We start from the raw sequence: 16621 nt of genomic DNA, 5'->3' as shown, positions 1-16621 counted from the left end.
GTATTTTGACCATTTATTTCAAACTTTTTGGAATATCTGGCTCAAGGTTAATTTATTCATACATTCAGTACATTTTAATCAAACTGCAACGTATTATTTATTTAGGACTATTGCAGCAGGAGATTTCCAACATGACTAGTAGTCTTGAATATGTCATAAGTACAAAACTTGGTTTGAGTGTGGCTTGTCAGCAGTTTTTGAATGATAGTTTCTCTTAGAATTCCTTGGAGTCCATTTACGCTATGGACTAAACCACAGTGTCAAATACCCAGGTTTGGTAATCTACGTACAAAAACGGAGTGAGTTCCGGCTATGTTGTTTCCTGTAAATTCCAAATAAATTGTCCAGCAAGAGATCTGGTGCCTCAGTTGGTGGGCTGGTGGTTGCGCTCAACTGTAACGGTGTGTTTGAGTCACCTACACTCTTGCCAGACAGTGAAAATCATCAGTTGCTTTTGAAAAGTGAATATGTACCTGCTCTGTTTTCCACAAAATTTGTCAGACTGTGAATTCTTGATGCAATCGCTTGCAATTTAAGTTGAGGAGCATAACTTCCTTGTATATCTTGGGCATTCAATCTTCATGAGAACCTTTTCTGTACATAGAACCAAGTTAAAAATGCGTGTTTTCTTTAGGTTATATTGAATTTTGTTGATGTAAGTTTACTGCTTGAGTAACTGGCTATGAAATATTTTGTAAATAGAACACCTTGTAATATTTTAGTGACACCGAATTTTAAAGAAGTGCATGCATTAAGTATTTTTAAGAACCAAAAAACATTAGAAAGCCAGATCAATTGGAAAACTGATGTAATGTGATTGCATCTGTTGCCAGCACTGAAAAATCCCAAGCTATCTCTTGAATGGTTATTTTCCCATTTTTGACAGTTCAGACCCTTGTTCGTGAGTCACAAGTCATCAGAGAGGCAAAAGAGAAGCAGATTGTGGAATTAAAGAAGATGTGTGAGCAAAGCAATGATTCTTTGAACAATGAATGGGAGAAAAGGGTAATGAATAATACTTGCTTTCTTTGAAAGTCTATATCTGGGATAATACATTTTGTCACTTAAAAACAACATAAGGAATATGTTGCTCTTAGTGATATTTTCTTATGCTGGTGGTGTTTTATTCTGGAGTAATCTTGCAAGACTCTTTTTGCTGATGCTTGCACACCTACACCCACCTAGCTGGTCGCTCTGTTCCTGGGATTCATCTGCCCCCCTTGGCGAGTCTCTGGATGTGTGAGGGAAGTGTTTATATCTGGTTGACCTGACATGGAATTTTAATCTCTGTAAACCTGCTGCTACCTGCTGCCACGGTGATTCCTTTCAACAATTATTTTTGCATTGGGTCATGAATTCTTCAATGTATTTTTATTTATTGTTAGACTCAAGACAGCAGCAAAGCAGAGAGAAAAGCACTTTTATTGCAAAACAGCTTCACCTTTGCCCAGATTATTGTCTGTATGTGTCTTGCTCACCCCTCTCAGGAGAGGGAGGGTCACAAAAAGGGCAAAAGCACCTCCCTTCGTAGATGAAGTATGCTGTTTAATTTTTTTTTTCTGGAGCCCTGCATCTGGAAGTGATGTTGGTTTTAATTCCTGTCTTCTAGGAGATAAATCATGAATCTTGTCCTTTGTGTTTAAGACCTTGAGGCTTCAGTGTTAGGTGGGGGTATTTTTCAGGGAAGCATTATTTTCAGCCTGAGGTCATCCCACTTTTTCAGTTACCGAGCTAGTGCTGTCCTACAGCTGTAACTGTCATCAGTGATGCCAGTGTGTAAACAGGAAGGCAAATGAAAATGCTAATATTAATTTTAACTTAATGAAATTGTAGAAGTGAACTTGGAGTATGTATCTTATGCAAAAACATGGATAGGTGGAAGTACGATGGAAGTCTGTTTAATAATGGTCCAGACTCAGACACCTCCATGATTTTGCTAGTCTATATGTTGGAGAGAAAAATCTGTTGTGCAAATTAATCTGATCTTAACAGTGTGTTTAGAATGATGCCTTTATTTTGTATTTTGCCACTATCTCCTTCAGCCATGAAATGGATTTGTTGGAAACTTGGGAAATACATAATAGCTGTTATACAACCAATAGACCATACAAGTTTTGTATGCTAATTTGACATGACATTATTCTTTACTATTGTATAGATAGAAAATTTAGATTTGAAGCTGCTTAACTAGAAAGGGAGGCCACTGGTGTTTAGAATATAAATCAAGGGTTAATAATGACACAAATAATCCTTTTATTAGACAAGTAGATAGTCAAGGGTCTCCAGCTTCTTACAAATTGAGAGGCAGATAAACTGGCAGTGTAAGTATCGGGAGAGAATATTAGTGTTTCTGGAATAGAAATTCATTAATTTTGTGCGACAGTCATTTGTATTCAGTTTAAACATGTAAACAAATAGAATAGCAGAGAATGGCAAAAATGTACGTGTGTTCTAGCATTCTGTATGCAAAAGTTAGGTCCTTTATATATTTTAAAAATCTACTTCTAAATTACCATTTTAGAGTCTTAGCAGACCTGTTCAGTGAGGCAATGATGTAGTTTTTATTATTAAAGAGGACAGAAATGTGGCTTGTGCTTGTTAGTTATTCTATTTATATACTATAATAACATAATACTTATAAACGCTAGTTTTATATGCTGCTTATTATTTGGTAATGATTTTGTGATGCAGCTTCACAATGCTGTGGCTGAGATGGAGAAGGAGAAGTTTAATATTCGGAAGAAGCACACGGAAGATATGCAGGAGCTGCTTGAGGACACCAATGCTCGTCTTGGCAAAATGGAGGAAGACTATTTGGAACAGATAAAGTCAACTGTAAGTTTGTTTGTTTTTTTTTTGCAAAAACGTCACGACAGCAAATGTCTCTTGCAGTATTAAAATTTCAGGCGTTTGTGCAAAAGTGTACATAAATACTGTTGAGCTGAGAAATATTTTTGATAGTGCGATGCAGTTGTTCTGTCCTGGGAGAGAACAGTGTCCTGGCAGCCAGTCCAACCAAGGATTTTTCTCCCTGGATAAAATTCATCAAGATACAGCCCTTCAATGAATATTACACAGATACATACTTGCATTGAAGGACTGTTTCTAGCATTTCTCACTGTTTTTCATTCCACTTAGCAGAACTTTTGTCTCTGTAGCTTTGTAGACTATAAAAAAGGATTTATATAGTACATCTATTTTCATAGATACATGTGACATCTTACTTACCCACCTCATCTTTGAATGATCAAATGCTTCTGTTAGATAAAAGATTAAATAAAAAAGATTTTAAAAAATAATTATTGTATTATTCTAATTTATTGCATTTCTTTTTACAATTAGAAACATGTAAGCAGGTGTAATCTGGATTTTATGCTCCCTATATAAATGATGTAAAAAGCAAAAAAATAACAAGTATCCTCAAGAAAATATCCTGTACTTTTTATCAGGATGAGGTATGAAAAAAAAATTGAATTAGTGAAAAGACAATGTCAAACAAAATTTATTCCTTTATTAATGAATGTTGAATTTAAAAATTAGCATTCAGATCATGTCATAGGTAACAGTAAATACAGAGAAAAATGGACACAGTCTGTCAGCAAGATTGAATTTAAGAACCATCAAAACTAGACAGATCTTGCTGAGCAGCTTCTGATTTAATAATTAAACAAGGTAGAGTTCAAGGCAGGGCTTAAGATGAAAGACTAGACTGTCACTGGAAATTAGTTTTCTTTTTTTCTCTCTCTCTTTCTTTCTCTCTCCTGATTTTCAGGGGTTTTTGTTGGTAGTTCAGAGTTTCCTTGTTCAGAGTTTCACATTGTCCAGAATGCCACCGCTGTTAGCGAGTGAAATTGGCTGAACAATTGAACTAATACCGCAGAACCCATAAGTGGGGTTTGTGCATTGAACAAGTATTAACTTCCTGAGGGGTGGGGGACAGGGAGGAATTACGATATTTGGCAATATGTTAAGAACGAATCTCTTTTTTTTTTTTTTTTTTTTGGGTGTGATGTTGTTCTTTTTTAAAAAAAACCCAACCAAACCCCCCCACCCCATGCTGTGCAGCTGGCTTTGTGCTGATGGACAAGTTTGCTGTACTATGTTGATGAAATATCTTAAGCCAGTTGACAAAGTTCAGGTGACCATTCTGGCTGGGTGAGGTTCTTGCATGAGTCCAGTTAGTCCAGGCTCATTTCACAGTTCTGTGACAGTTGGGGCACTGACCTGAGCCGACAGATGTTTCAGGTTTTATTTTATTTTAGCAGAGGGTGAAAATACTGTTCCACTTCCCTCATCTTCAGACCTTTGTTACTATAAAAATAACTATGATACATACATCCTGGAAGGACAGCTGTGTCTTATTTTTTGACTCCAGCCTCCTGAGTTCTTCTCTTATTTCCGTGCATATTAACATAAATTTAGGGAAGAATGGGAAGTAGTAGAGTAGTCTTATGCTACCTACCTGTACTCATTCTGCTCATTTTTACAATTGTTTATATTAGGAGTTGAAGTTGTTGGAACAAGATAAAACTTTTGATAGATATTTGCAATTTCTTGAAAAGAAATCTCTGTAATTAAGCAAATGATATGGAGAAGAGGATTAGGGAAGGGGATACCAACAGGGACTTGAGGAACGCGCTCTCAGTCCTCATACGGATCGGCTATTTTCATGTGCACACCGCTTCCCTTCCCTGGGTGCCTTCCAGTAATAAAATGGAGATGATATACTGACCTTACAAGATGACTGGTGAATCATTTAGTTAATATTTGTTAATTGATTTGAAACACAAGTAGATAGCATTCGCACTGTTAATGTAGCATTTGTATTATAATGATTCCTCTTATATCCTCCAAATCTATAGCAGATATCACTGTATCTTGTTGTTTACATCTTGGATGTGGTTTGGCCAAAGTGTGCACCTAAAAGGCAGCAGTTTAAAATCTGTAATTCTTTAGCAACCTAAGTGCATTGCTCCTTGGTTAGTCTAGAAATTTTATATATCTCTATATATTTTTTAATATTTTTTTATGTCAACATATGATGGTCATAAAAATACTTGGAAGAATATTTCAGCATAAGAAAGCTGCAGAGTTCACTGGATGCTATTAATAGGTTTTCTAGCTGACTTTTATAGCTGCTCCTCACCATAACGATCAGTAAAATCTTTTTAAAAATATATAGAGAGTTTTTTCCCCAAAAAATATTCTTTCCCACATGAGGCTGTACATATCGCTAGTGATGACGCACTTGTTGCTTAATGGAAAGTCTAAAAATGCTTTACGTATATTATCATCCATTGCAGTTTTTCATAGAAATATCTGCCTTCTCTCCCATTTTAAAAGATTTGTAGTTTAGAAATCAGTTGCACGTATTGTTTTTCCTATAGGAGAAGAGGTGTTACTTTGGGGGGGGGGTGTATTAGACATCCATATTTTGAAGATTTTTTTTTTTTACATACAACATAGAATTTGCTGTCATGATTGATTGACAGCTTTGCTATTATAGCTCTTGTGTCTCTGGACCACCAAAGAACCTTGTTGCTCTAGGCTACTGAATAACAACAGGGCTATACCCTAATTTATTCTGGTGTTTTCTCAACAATGACCTATTCTTTTAGAACCAGACGGTCAAAAAACTGGAGGCTCGTGTCCAGCAGTTGACTGTTGAAGCTGAAAATAGTAATTTACAACGTCAAAAATTATCTCAAGACAAGACTGATGCAGAACAACGTTACCAGGCGGTATGCTCTGAACTTCAGGAAATGAAAGCAAGGTAATTCAATAGCAGTTGCTGTTTTTAACGTTGAAGAATATAGAATTTCCAAAAGCAAACATTATTTATTTTAAGAACTCACTGAATGGTAATTTGCCTTAGAAAATTGTCATGAAAATGTATTATTTGATGTAAAACTCATTTTCGGAACAGACCTAAATGACCATTGTAAGAAGTATGTTCTCTTTCTGTTACTTATAATCATCTTGTTCTGTTACCGTGAGCACGTGGTACAGGCAGACTTTTACATACTCTGTAGAATTGATACTGAGCAGGTAAGATGCCAAAATATGAAAGCAATTTCCATATTCTGTTTGCTTACTACTTGTAGGCACAGCTCACTTCAGAAAGACAAGGACCATATTATACAGGAATATGAAGAGAACATGCAGCAACTACAAAGTAAATATGATGTTGATATAAATTTTATAAAGCAGGAACATGCTCTCTCTGCAGCTAAGGTATGCTTCCACATATAATAGGCATTAAAATGTTGTTTATTTTTTTAAGTGGTCTCTATAAATGTAATGCTTATAAATAAATCCAAGGGACTGTTCAGTTTCCTAGGTTAATCATGTCTGTAAGTTTAAAAAAAAGCGATTTAATTTTTCATTCCCAAATTTGACTGAAAAATCACCAGAAGTTGACTGATAATTCTGGGAGTGTGTGTGTATGTGTACATACAGGTGGGATTTCCATAGCTGATTCAGATAAGGTGCAATTAATATGCTGATTTTCTTTGTGCTTCTGTAAAAATTCTGGATACCAGAGGACCTCAGCACACTTAAAAACTTACTGCCTTCATCAGACCCCTGCAATGAGGGAAAATATTTTTTCCAGAAATAAACTATCTTAGAGGCCTCTTTAATATGGAAAATTATGTTAAATATTTGTGTTTAAGAGATTTATTTTAAAATTCTACAGGCATACATTCCACCCAAAATGTAGTAAGTCTAGCTTGTTTCTATAAAAAGAACTATCAAGTTGATGTCTACTAATATGCATTGGTAGGTATATAGTATATATTGAATATCATTTTCAAGTTAAATAGTTGTAAGAAAGGCTCATGTTTTAAATACCATCTGCTAATCCTTAGAGCAATAGGACAAATGGGGTCCTTTTCACTTATTTACTGGGATTCTGGGAGCTTTGATGATGCTTTCCTCCATTTAATTTACAAGGTATTTTTCTTGCAATTGTTAGTGCCAAGGTTTTTTATTATTAGTTGTTCTTTTGGTTTTGTTTGCAGGTCTAAGGTCACCAGACAGACAGAAGTGACGTATCTGGATTTGTAAACTCCTGCGAGGTTTTTTCCTAAGTTGATAATTTTTTCTGATTTCCAGGCACTTTTGAGAAATAAATGTAAAAATGCAAAAGATGGATCTGCAACGTAAGAGGAATGCAGCACAAAATTTCCTTTTTCTTTTAAATCCCTTCAGGCATCTGATGTGATTGAAGAATTACAGCACAGTGTGTCTCTAATAAAACAACAGTTACAAGATTCAGAACATCAAAGACAGCAACAGCTGAGGGTGAGCCCTGAATTTCTGACTCAAGAATGACCAGACCTTTTTACTTTTTCCAGTGATTTGAGTGTTTAGGTAGCCCATACTGAAATGCACTTATATGTAACATGCATCGTGGTATGTATTTTATACATAGAAATATATTAAGTGTCACCTTATGCTTAAAGGTTGATTTAAAAGGTATGACTAAAAGAGATCGCTTTATGGGTAAGAGCAGAATTTTCACAGGAACTTTTTACTGTTTGTTGTAATTCACACGTTAAAACAGTATAAACATGTATCAGTGGATTATAGAGAAGCATGTCAAAGAACTATGAATATCTTTTTTTCCCCTAAACTGTAAACATTTTTAAGTTTCAAAATTGTTTTTATTTTTGTCACTATTTAATAGTTCAGTTCAATGTTTGTCTTCCTACAGGCATTTAAATTAATCCTTCTATCTCAGGATAATGAGTTCCACATCTGTATCATGTATCAATCCTGTTGGAGTCTTGGCATCTAGTTTTCCTCCTATGTCTTTCATTTCACAGTTGATGTAGTACAGAATGGCATTTTAATAGCTCAGGAGAACAAGTTGCAGTTTCTCTTTAGAAAACATGAATCACGACTTTCGAGATAGTTTTGTTACGTGTGGATATTTTTGCTGTTGGTTGAATTTTTTTTTGTATGTCAAAGAATTTTTTAATGATGATATCAAGTGGATTTAAAAATTTTACGTACTGTTCTATATAATAGCAAATGTTTGTGTGTGTTTAATGCTTGCTTTGAAATGAAAGAAAAATGTGATTTGTTTATTTAGAATACACATCTCTTCCTTTGCAGGATCAAGAATACAAGCTTCAACAGGACAAACTTCACTTGGAGCGTGTATATGAAAAACAGGTAATGCTTTCAGGAAAGTATACCAATTTTGTTGTATATGGAAGCTAAAGGTTTAAATTCTGAAATCCCCAGAGTAGTAAACTTTGGAATCCAAGCATTTCACATAGGTTGGAAAAATAATTGGACAAATTCAAGGATGTTTTTAAGTACAGCTATTTAAGTACAGAGATATCGCCTCTCATTCTAGGAACCTGTTGCCAAGTGATGGAGGCTGGGAGAGCGTTGCCAAAGAAGTTCTGCTGTAAGCCTGCCCTGTTTGTATACGCTTCTTTTTGTTGACATCTGATAACTGCTGTTAGAAAAAAGATAATGAACTTAATTGAACTTAGCCTAACCTGTTGTCAGTGCTCATGTTCTTCCATACTTCTTTTTCCCAATACGTCTTTATTCCATATTTTCCCGTGATTTGGATATGTTCTCTATATATTGTCACCATGCATTGTTTTTACATCAGAAACTTCAATTAAAAACTGTAATTATCAAAACCATTTCATCTTAAAGCACTTTGTAAATAGTGTCTACTCTTTTAGACTTTAAACATCAATAAGTTTCAAATTAAATTTCAGTTTTAGTGATGTTACATGTTCAACTCATGCAGTGTTTAGTGAGAGGGTGCCTTAGATGCCTATTTAATTGAAAGGCTGTGTTATTCAAACATGTAATTTCCGAATGTGACAAATTTATAACATAAAATAATGAATTATGATCATAGCTACTTGTCACTTGGTAGTAGCATTTGCAACATGAATTGTAGTGAGTTTTTGGTCTGAGTTACTGCCTTCTGCTGCCTTGAATTCAAATACTTTTTTGACCCAAGATATGTTTTGATCTAATCCTAGCCTACATTTGTCTTTTTAGACAACTCATGTTTTTTATGGACATTGGCCTCAAGCAAAGCTTAGGATTGGAATAATATTGCAGGTGAAAATAAAAATATGTTAGTGTAATTTGAATATCCTCTAGCTACTCTAGTGGCCATTGGTTTATTGCAATACATCGCTTCCTCTGCAGATAAGTACAGATTAAACGTGGCTGGTAATGTTTCCAGGCACCAAGTCCGAATGCCATCAAATGGCTCACATCTTTGGGAAAGGAGGAGAAAAAATGCATGTCAAGAATGTATGGATTAAAATCCATAAAATAGTATAAATTGGCCCAGAAAATACTAAACCAAGCTTGCCTTCAAGTAAAGGAATCATGAAGTCTGGTGCAATCTGTTCACTTAAGAACCTACCCATTATCAAATAATCTTTATTAGTCTACAGTGGCTATTGCCTGCTAGGATATTTAAACATCAAACAAATAATAGGCAGTAACCCTAAATGTCACTGTTTGATTAAATGTGCTTATCTGCTGAATCAGGAACCAGTTAGGCTAAATGGTTTTACAAGCAAAGGAAACACCTGCTTTTTATAAATAATCTACCGCTTGTTTTCCAAACATTCACCTAAGCATAAGAACAGTGACGGATTATTCCTGAGAGCCGTTCTCGAGCCAGCTGTTAAATATATATGTATAATTTTACCAGGTTTGGCAATACCTTCTTTACTCTCTGATAGACAGCCCATGAGTTTGGAGGCTCTTTCAAACCAACTAAGGATTCAGACTTCCTTGTAGTAAACACCTACATGGAACTTCTTACAGTAGAGAATCTCTAAATTTGTTTTTGCATTGGAATATACTCTTATACTTCTGACTATACACTCATTAAACCACGTTTTTCTGTATTGTAGTAACTTAATAGCATGTAACATTGCAAATAATTGTAGGCGAATAAAGGATTTCCTCTGCTCCCCATCCGATAAAGAAAAACGTGCTTAGTACGTCACATCACCACATTGTCCTAAAAGCAAGATAAGCTCTTGTACTTAATCTGCCTTTGGCAAAAAATATTATGAAAATCCATGGTTTGCACCGTGCCTGGGGTTCCTTCAGCCAAATTCTGAAGCTGCTTTCCTCTCTTGATCCAAAATACCAGAGACAAGAATTCTTCATAAAAATATCTATTCCTGGTTAGTGAATTTAGGAAGTGGGAGTCAGATTTTGTTCAATGTTTTTTGCAACTATATTGCTTTATCTGGAGAGAAGCAATTTCTCAGATTGCTGGGATATGTTCCTTGTCAGGTCTTGAAAGTTCCTATATTCATTCTGGATTGATTAAATACTGATAGGAAATAAATATTAAAAATAAATAGTAAAGTATTTCAAATTTAAGTGGTAACAAAATTACACTGGGAAAATTACAAACATTTAGAGGATATTTAAAGGGACTCAAAGTTTTTTGTAACTCTTGAGTATCTTTAGGATATTTACGTAAGAGGTCTGTCTAGTGTTTGTGTGCAACTACATCTTTTAAAACATGGGTGTATAGATATTGCCTGGTGTAACGGCAGCTGCATGGAGGGGAAGAATTACGTGGAAATGTAGGGTTTTCTTGGGGAGGTGGAAAGGAAGGGGGATAAGCAGCCTGGCCGAGTGGAGGAAAATGGAGAGTGGCGTGGGACCCCGTAATGTCACGATAGTGATCTGCTGTGTGCTGAGGTCATGGTTAGTGATGTGGAAGACTTTTACGCTGCGAAATTATTCAAAGGGAAGATGTATACTAGTGCTAATCTAGGGAAGAGATGATGGGGAAGAGAGAGGAGGACGACCTGCTGGGTGAGGATGCAGAGGCTTTTGGATTACGCTGGGATTGATTTCTTGCCGCAGCCATTGAGGTGACCGATGAGTTATTCTTCTGGATTCACACTGTATTATAAGCAGCGTGTCATCACAGTTCAGTGTGGAATGATAATTGTTAGTGAAGATGCTTTATCGTTTGAGGTGTCCGTGTGCCTTTTGTGGGTTTGGTAGTCATACACTTATACAAGAGTGCCATACCCTCGCATTTCCCAATGGTGCTTTTGACATCTGCATGCAAAATGGAAAAATGAAAAGTTTTATAGGATGAGTCAAGCACTCTGGTTTGATTTCCCTGGGTCAGGAGTTCATTAGTAGCAAACCACCTTTCCTCAAAGTTTTGTTTTACTTAGGCATATCTACCTTCTGCTAGTTAATGCTTGAGTTGTATTGTTCTAAAGTAATGCTATATACTCTCATTTTGTTTGGTGGTTTTATTGTTGCAAGAATTGATAAAAAGTAGTTCACTTTAGGTATTCACAAATTGGTAAGTAGGAACTCTGCACCATAGACAATGCATGTCATTATTTTAGGCAGATTTCTGTATGCTTTCCTGTATTTATCTAAAGAAAATCTAGTTCCTTTTATTTAATTACTGATATTTCTTTGTTTTAGAAAATAATATTCATTTTAAGAAGAAAAATAGCTCTGTTTGCTATATTCTCATGCTTCATCTCTTTCTGTTAATCCTTATTCTTGCATTGTATGTAATTTTAGAAATATATAGAGGATTGTCTACATCAGTGCAAAAGAAATATGCCAAATAAATAGTCTTTATAATTTAAAGTAACTTTTAAAAAAAAAAATCATACTTTGTTTTAGCTAATATATGGTATTTTTTTTCCTTCAAATGGTAGATTCACAGCATCCGGAATGATCTTGATAAAGAAAGAGGGGATGCTCAAAAGAAAATTTGCAAACTGGAAGAGACTTTGAAGTAAGTGAATATGGAATAACTGTTGCACCATCCCCAATTTTTTAGTCAAATTTATTAAATAAACTTATACTTTGTCTTATCTAACTGCCTTCCTATCCTTTGTCTGGGGTATCTTCCATTGTAAAGCCATGTCTTCAGGGTTCTAGTCAGCCATAAAAATTAAAACAGTAAAACAAGAGCCAAGGCACCCAAATTTGTTGACTTTCAGGTGGCAGGAGTAAAACAGAATTGAAGTTCGTGGTGTCAGCTGGTCTTGCTCTGTCAAATAAATGAAATCGGCTTCAATTGAGAATAGATACATAGTAGGCAAGTAATCCAAACTAAAGACTGGTTGCTTTGGACTATTTTAGAGGAGGAGATTAGTCTGAAAGATGTATTTATTTAAATTATATTTTAACTTGATTTAGTATATGATATGTGATTATTTTTTTAATATCCGTAAATCACAACTTGAATGTGGATTCTTCCTCTTTGATACCACTCTTTTTTTGGTGTGAATACTTAGTTTGCAAATGTGGGTAAGGCTCAGAGCAATGGTCTACAGCAAGCAGAAGACACTTCTCATTAACTAATTTGGAACATTTTTGCTGACCTTGTACATCAAAAAACTAATCAGGATGCAACAAGCTTGATGTTTTCTGAGCGGAGGAGTGGTTTACATGCAGCAGATGCACATGTGACAAGATCGACTCATGTGATGCTGCTGCCATTTTTTGTTATGTAAAATATTATTTCCATATGTTTATCCAGTTAAAATTCAAAGCTATGGAAATAATTTCTAGGGAAAACAGATTATTCTGAGACAAACCAGAAGTTATTTGCTAAAACTACTTAGTTAAATGTTACCACGTATCTTATCTAGGCTGATAGAGGCATTGTGAAGATACTTTTATTCAATAAAAGTCACAGGGCTGAAATATGTATTCCTTTATTTCTGTAATCTCTTAGGCATCTTAAATCACTACAGACAGTAATAAAAACTCTAGCTTTTAATTTTTAAATTCTTTACACTGACTATTATTTATAATTTTAGGGAGATTGAATGTTTATCAACTAAACTTAATCTTTTGGTATTTTAATGTCTGATTTATTGATAATGTAGTTGCATTAATGATCTTCCACATCTTTCAAATACCATGTCAGCTTGCACTTCTGTTAATAAAATAAGGCTGACTTTACAGTCCGCTGGCTGCGCAGAATTTATTCCCCGTGTGGGTGCTCTCGTGGCAGAGTAAACATGGTAGTACTCTGCTTCGGGTGGGTATTTGTAAAGTGGGTTAGCGTGCTGCAGGTTTTGAACTAACTTTTAATTAAACAGCACTGTGCTGAGAAGCTCTTGTAGATAGCTGAGGAGGTCCTCACTTACTTCTGGTATTCCCCAGCTGTAATTAAGCTTGGGTTGAATGTTTGGGTTACAGTAAGGATTTGAAAGACTAAGATGTCAAGAACTCGGTTTACTGGGGGATATTTGAGGGTCCACAAAGTTGAGATGATGTTGGCAGAGGCCAGGCCCAACCTTGTGCTTTGTACGAGTGCGTCCTTTGGCCAAAGACTCTTTCCCCTGCAGCAAGTGATTAATACCTATTCCTGGTGTTCAAAGTGTCTTCTAATATAAGCTACTTCCACTCATGTTGTAGAGTACTTCATGTCCTATGGCAGATTCTCCGTTTCTGTTATGCTTTTTTTATTTTATTTTTTTGATTCAGGGTGTTGAAATAATGTAGCGACTTCTAATATTAGATGGCATATCACTCTCCTAATTTAAAATGGAAAATGTTTTAATTTTGAAGATACCTTACTCTTTAATAATCTCTACTATTGTTCTTTTGGTTGTTTTGTAGCAGTGATTTGGGGTTAATTTTAAGATTAGTAATGGAATTAGTAATGCTAATAAGTAATTATGTTGTAATTCAATAGAAATAAAAATTAGCTTTCATCCTTGTTTTTTGTCTGGATGGAGGCAGAAATTGGCAGAATCATCAGGGTGGATTTGTGCTCCTAAAGATTAAAAATATTGTATTTACCGAAACATAGTGCCCCGGTCTAAGCCCAGCACGTATTCTGCTGACTGGTTCTTTCAGATTTCAACTCCGGTGCAAAACCTCTGGCACCCGTACCTTTCTGACCGCGGATGTCTCGCGGCGCGTGGCTGTTAAGAACAGACTCACGTGCCCAGAGTAGAGGAACTGCTGACCCTGCAAGGCTGACTTGCTGGAAACCAAGCCGTTAACTTAGTGCCAGTGTTTCTGGGCAATATTAAGATTTTACGTGTATGTGCTTATGTATGATATATACTGAAGTAATACGTAACAGGCAGTAATACTTTTGCATCAGTAATGGTTTCGTTATGTTTTTTTAACCATTGCTGCAAAAATTAGTCCTTTTAACAATCTCTTGCTATTAATATGAATTCATAAGACCTAATGTCTTATGTGAAAATGCTTTCTTTTGCTGTATTTCTTTGACTATTTGTGGAATCAAATTAAGTAATTGCAAGCTAAGGCAGACCCAGTAAACCTTTAGAAAACAACCTTACCTTCCTTGAGATGCGTGAAAATATAGTTCATCTTGAATAGAAACGATGCCTTGTGGAATTGCAGCTCAGAACCCAGTAGGTGCATCGGTGATTTCTCATAAACTACTTTGATCTGAATACGCTTTGATTCTGAAATGGCCACAGAACTATGTCTTGAGTAGCTAGGCAGCTGCAAATACATAGAAAGGGAAGTGGCAGGCATTTTAGTGGGGGGGGGTGGTGGTTGTTGTTGTTGTTGTTATTATTATTATTATTATTTTTCCAGTGTTGTGATGACAAACAGTGCTATTGCAGTTTCAAACACATCCACACAGATGTATAATGAAAATGATTTGAGACATTGTGTGGAATAGTAAAATCCAGGTTTCTGACAGTATCTTTCACTTCAAAAAACCAGTTTTGCTAGAGTTGTAATACTGAATAGGGCTTTACATAGTTTTTGGAAAGTTCTTTTTCTTCTGAAGTTTATGGTAAAAATATCTGTCAAAACCAAATCTTTTGCAAAAGAATTGCTCTAAAGTCATGACTATTGGTGGTGACTTGTAGATACAAATTTTATATTTAGTTTAGCAATGCGTGTCATAGGCATTGCCTGATAGTAAAAGTCACTATAATAAGTGCTCCAAGGGTTTTTCTAGAATGCCATTTAAACTGCATTTATATAATAACAAAGTATTCTTAAAAAGCTTCTGTGTAATTACTTGGGGGGAAAGGTTGTTTCTCTAATCCCTTTAGTTTGGTTGCATAAAATGTGTCATGAGAGTGGGTTACAAATAGGCTAAATCTCTGTGCTTCTTATCTCTTTTATTTTAAGTAGAGAAATAGGAAATAAAGAGGTATAGTTATATTGCAATTTGTCACACGACCGACTGAGTTGAATACAGCAGAAAAAAAATCTGTACCCATTTGTTGCTGAAGAACAACCAAAAAAGTGTTTTCATTATGCTAGAAATGATTAGGTTAGACTGTAGTATTTATCACTGGTAATTTTATCAAGTTTTAAAATGTTTCAGTGGTTAAGCTCCCTTCAGTTTGGACCTGGTCTGCACATCCTCTGGCTATGAAGAATTGTGCTGTGTCTATAAGAAGACAAATATTTATTAAAACCTGCTAAATTACAAAACAAAAGTAGCATCTAACTTGTTTTCATAAAAAGATGCAAACATTCTGAGCTGGTAATGCTTTAGTCAGTTTGTGTTGATCACAAGTATTAAATCATATCTCTCTTCAACAGACGGTGTACTAAGTACTGACCTCTGTCGATATTAGCCCTCAAAATGAAGACAATGAACTCTAGCCCTCTGACTATAGAATAATTTGAAGGCATATTGAAGGTTCTGTTTTCTTAAAAATAATACCTTTCCTTTTTTACTGTTTCTTTTGGTTCCAAAATAGCGTTGTAAACTACAGACAACCATCTTCCCGGTCATTGTGAAAATTTCAGAAATAATTATAGTGGTAGTTTCAAGAAATGCCAGTGAGAGTGCGTGTTCAATAAGGACCTTGGAGATAAGGACATACTACGTTCACAATTTAAATATTCCGAATTTAACGTTTGCGTGGTAGTCACAGCAATGATCCCGAAGGGAGTATCGCAGTTCTGTGCCGGGCGTTATGTGCAGCTAGCAGAAGTGTGTATACTTTAAGGCTGGCCTCATTTATTTGCTGATAAACAGAGAAACTTAGAACGTTGTTGCTTAAGATCAGAGGTAAAAATCTCTGTTATGATCCAAAGAAAGAGCAGAATGGCTGTGTGCAGCATTATATTGGTGTACTCCATCAGTGTCCGAGGTGGGACGGCCAGCTTGACCTGCCTCACCGAGGATTATCAGGTGTACAGCAGGAAACACTTGGTGTACAGCATTTTAGTTTTAAGTTCCTTTATATGTTAGTAATAATATATAAAAACCTGAAGTTGAAACAGTAAAGGGAGGATTTGATTGTAGAAGTGGATAGTTATAGTTACAGTTTTTTTGAAGTGTGAATATATTTAGACCACCTCAGTTGTAATGCGGTTTGGTTTTGCCACTTCCATTCTGGAGTCCGCAATACCTTTATGACTGCATAGAGGTATAAAGTTTGTCCATCTTGAGAGGGAGATTTTGGACTAAATTTTAAACATACGTAAGAGTTGAGGCTGTTATCATCTGTCACCTGCGTGGAAGTGCAGACCACCTTGCTGCTGGTGGTTCCTCAGGATAATGGTTGTGATGGTTCTCACATACTGGAAATAATTACGGGATCTGATTTAGTGCTTTCTGGTTTGCGTGTCCCGTGCACAAATTAAT

At 35.6% G+C, this 16621-nt stretch overlaps 1 protein-coding gene across 6 annotated transcripts in view; it reads left to right on the top strand.

Moving 5' to 3' along the window:
• Positions 1-16621, top strand: part of CEP112 (centrosomal protein 112) — a 172143-nt gene that overhangs the window by 37793 nt on the left and 117729 nt on the right. For all 6 annotated transcript variants that reach the window (XR_012838207.1, XM_075770279.1, XM_075770277.1 and 3 more), the window contains 7 exons: positions 887-1005; positions 2692-2835; positions 5619-5773; positions 6105-6234; positions 7213-7305; positions 8122-8181; positions 11718-11797. Coding sequence is in view for 5 of the 6 variants with exons in the window: in XM_075770279.1 (XP_075626394.1) it covers positions 887-1005; positions 2692-2835; positions 5619-5773; positions 6105-6234; positions 7213-7305; positions 8122-8181; positions 11718-11797 (781 nt within the window). In the remaining variant the exon portion in view is untranslated. The remainder of the gene's footprint in view (positions 1-886; positions 1006-2691; positions 2836-5618; positions 5774-6104; positions 6235-7212; positions 7306-8121; positions 8182-11717; positions 11798-16621) is intronic.

The sequence above is a fragment of the Balearica regulorum genome, chromosome 18 (assembly GCF_011004875.1).
Source record: "Balearica regulorum gibbericeps isolate bBalReg1 chromosome 18, bBalReg1.pri, whole genome shotgun sequence".
Classification (NCBI taxonomy): domain Eukaryota; kingdom Metazoa; phylum Chordata; class Aves; order Gruiformes; family Gruidae; genus Balearica; species Balearica regulorum.
Note: the sequence above shows the minus strand (reverse complement) of the source record. Positions and strands in the feature narration are given on the sequence as shown.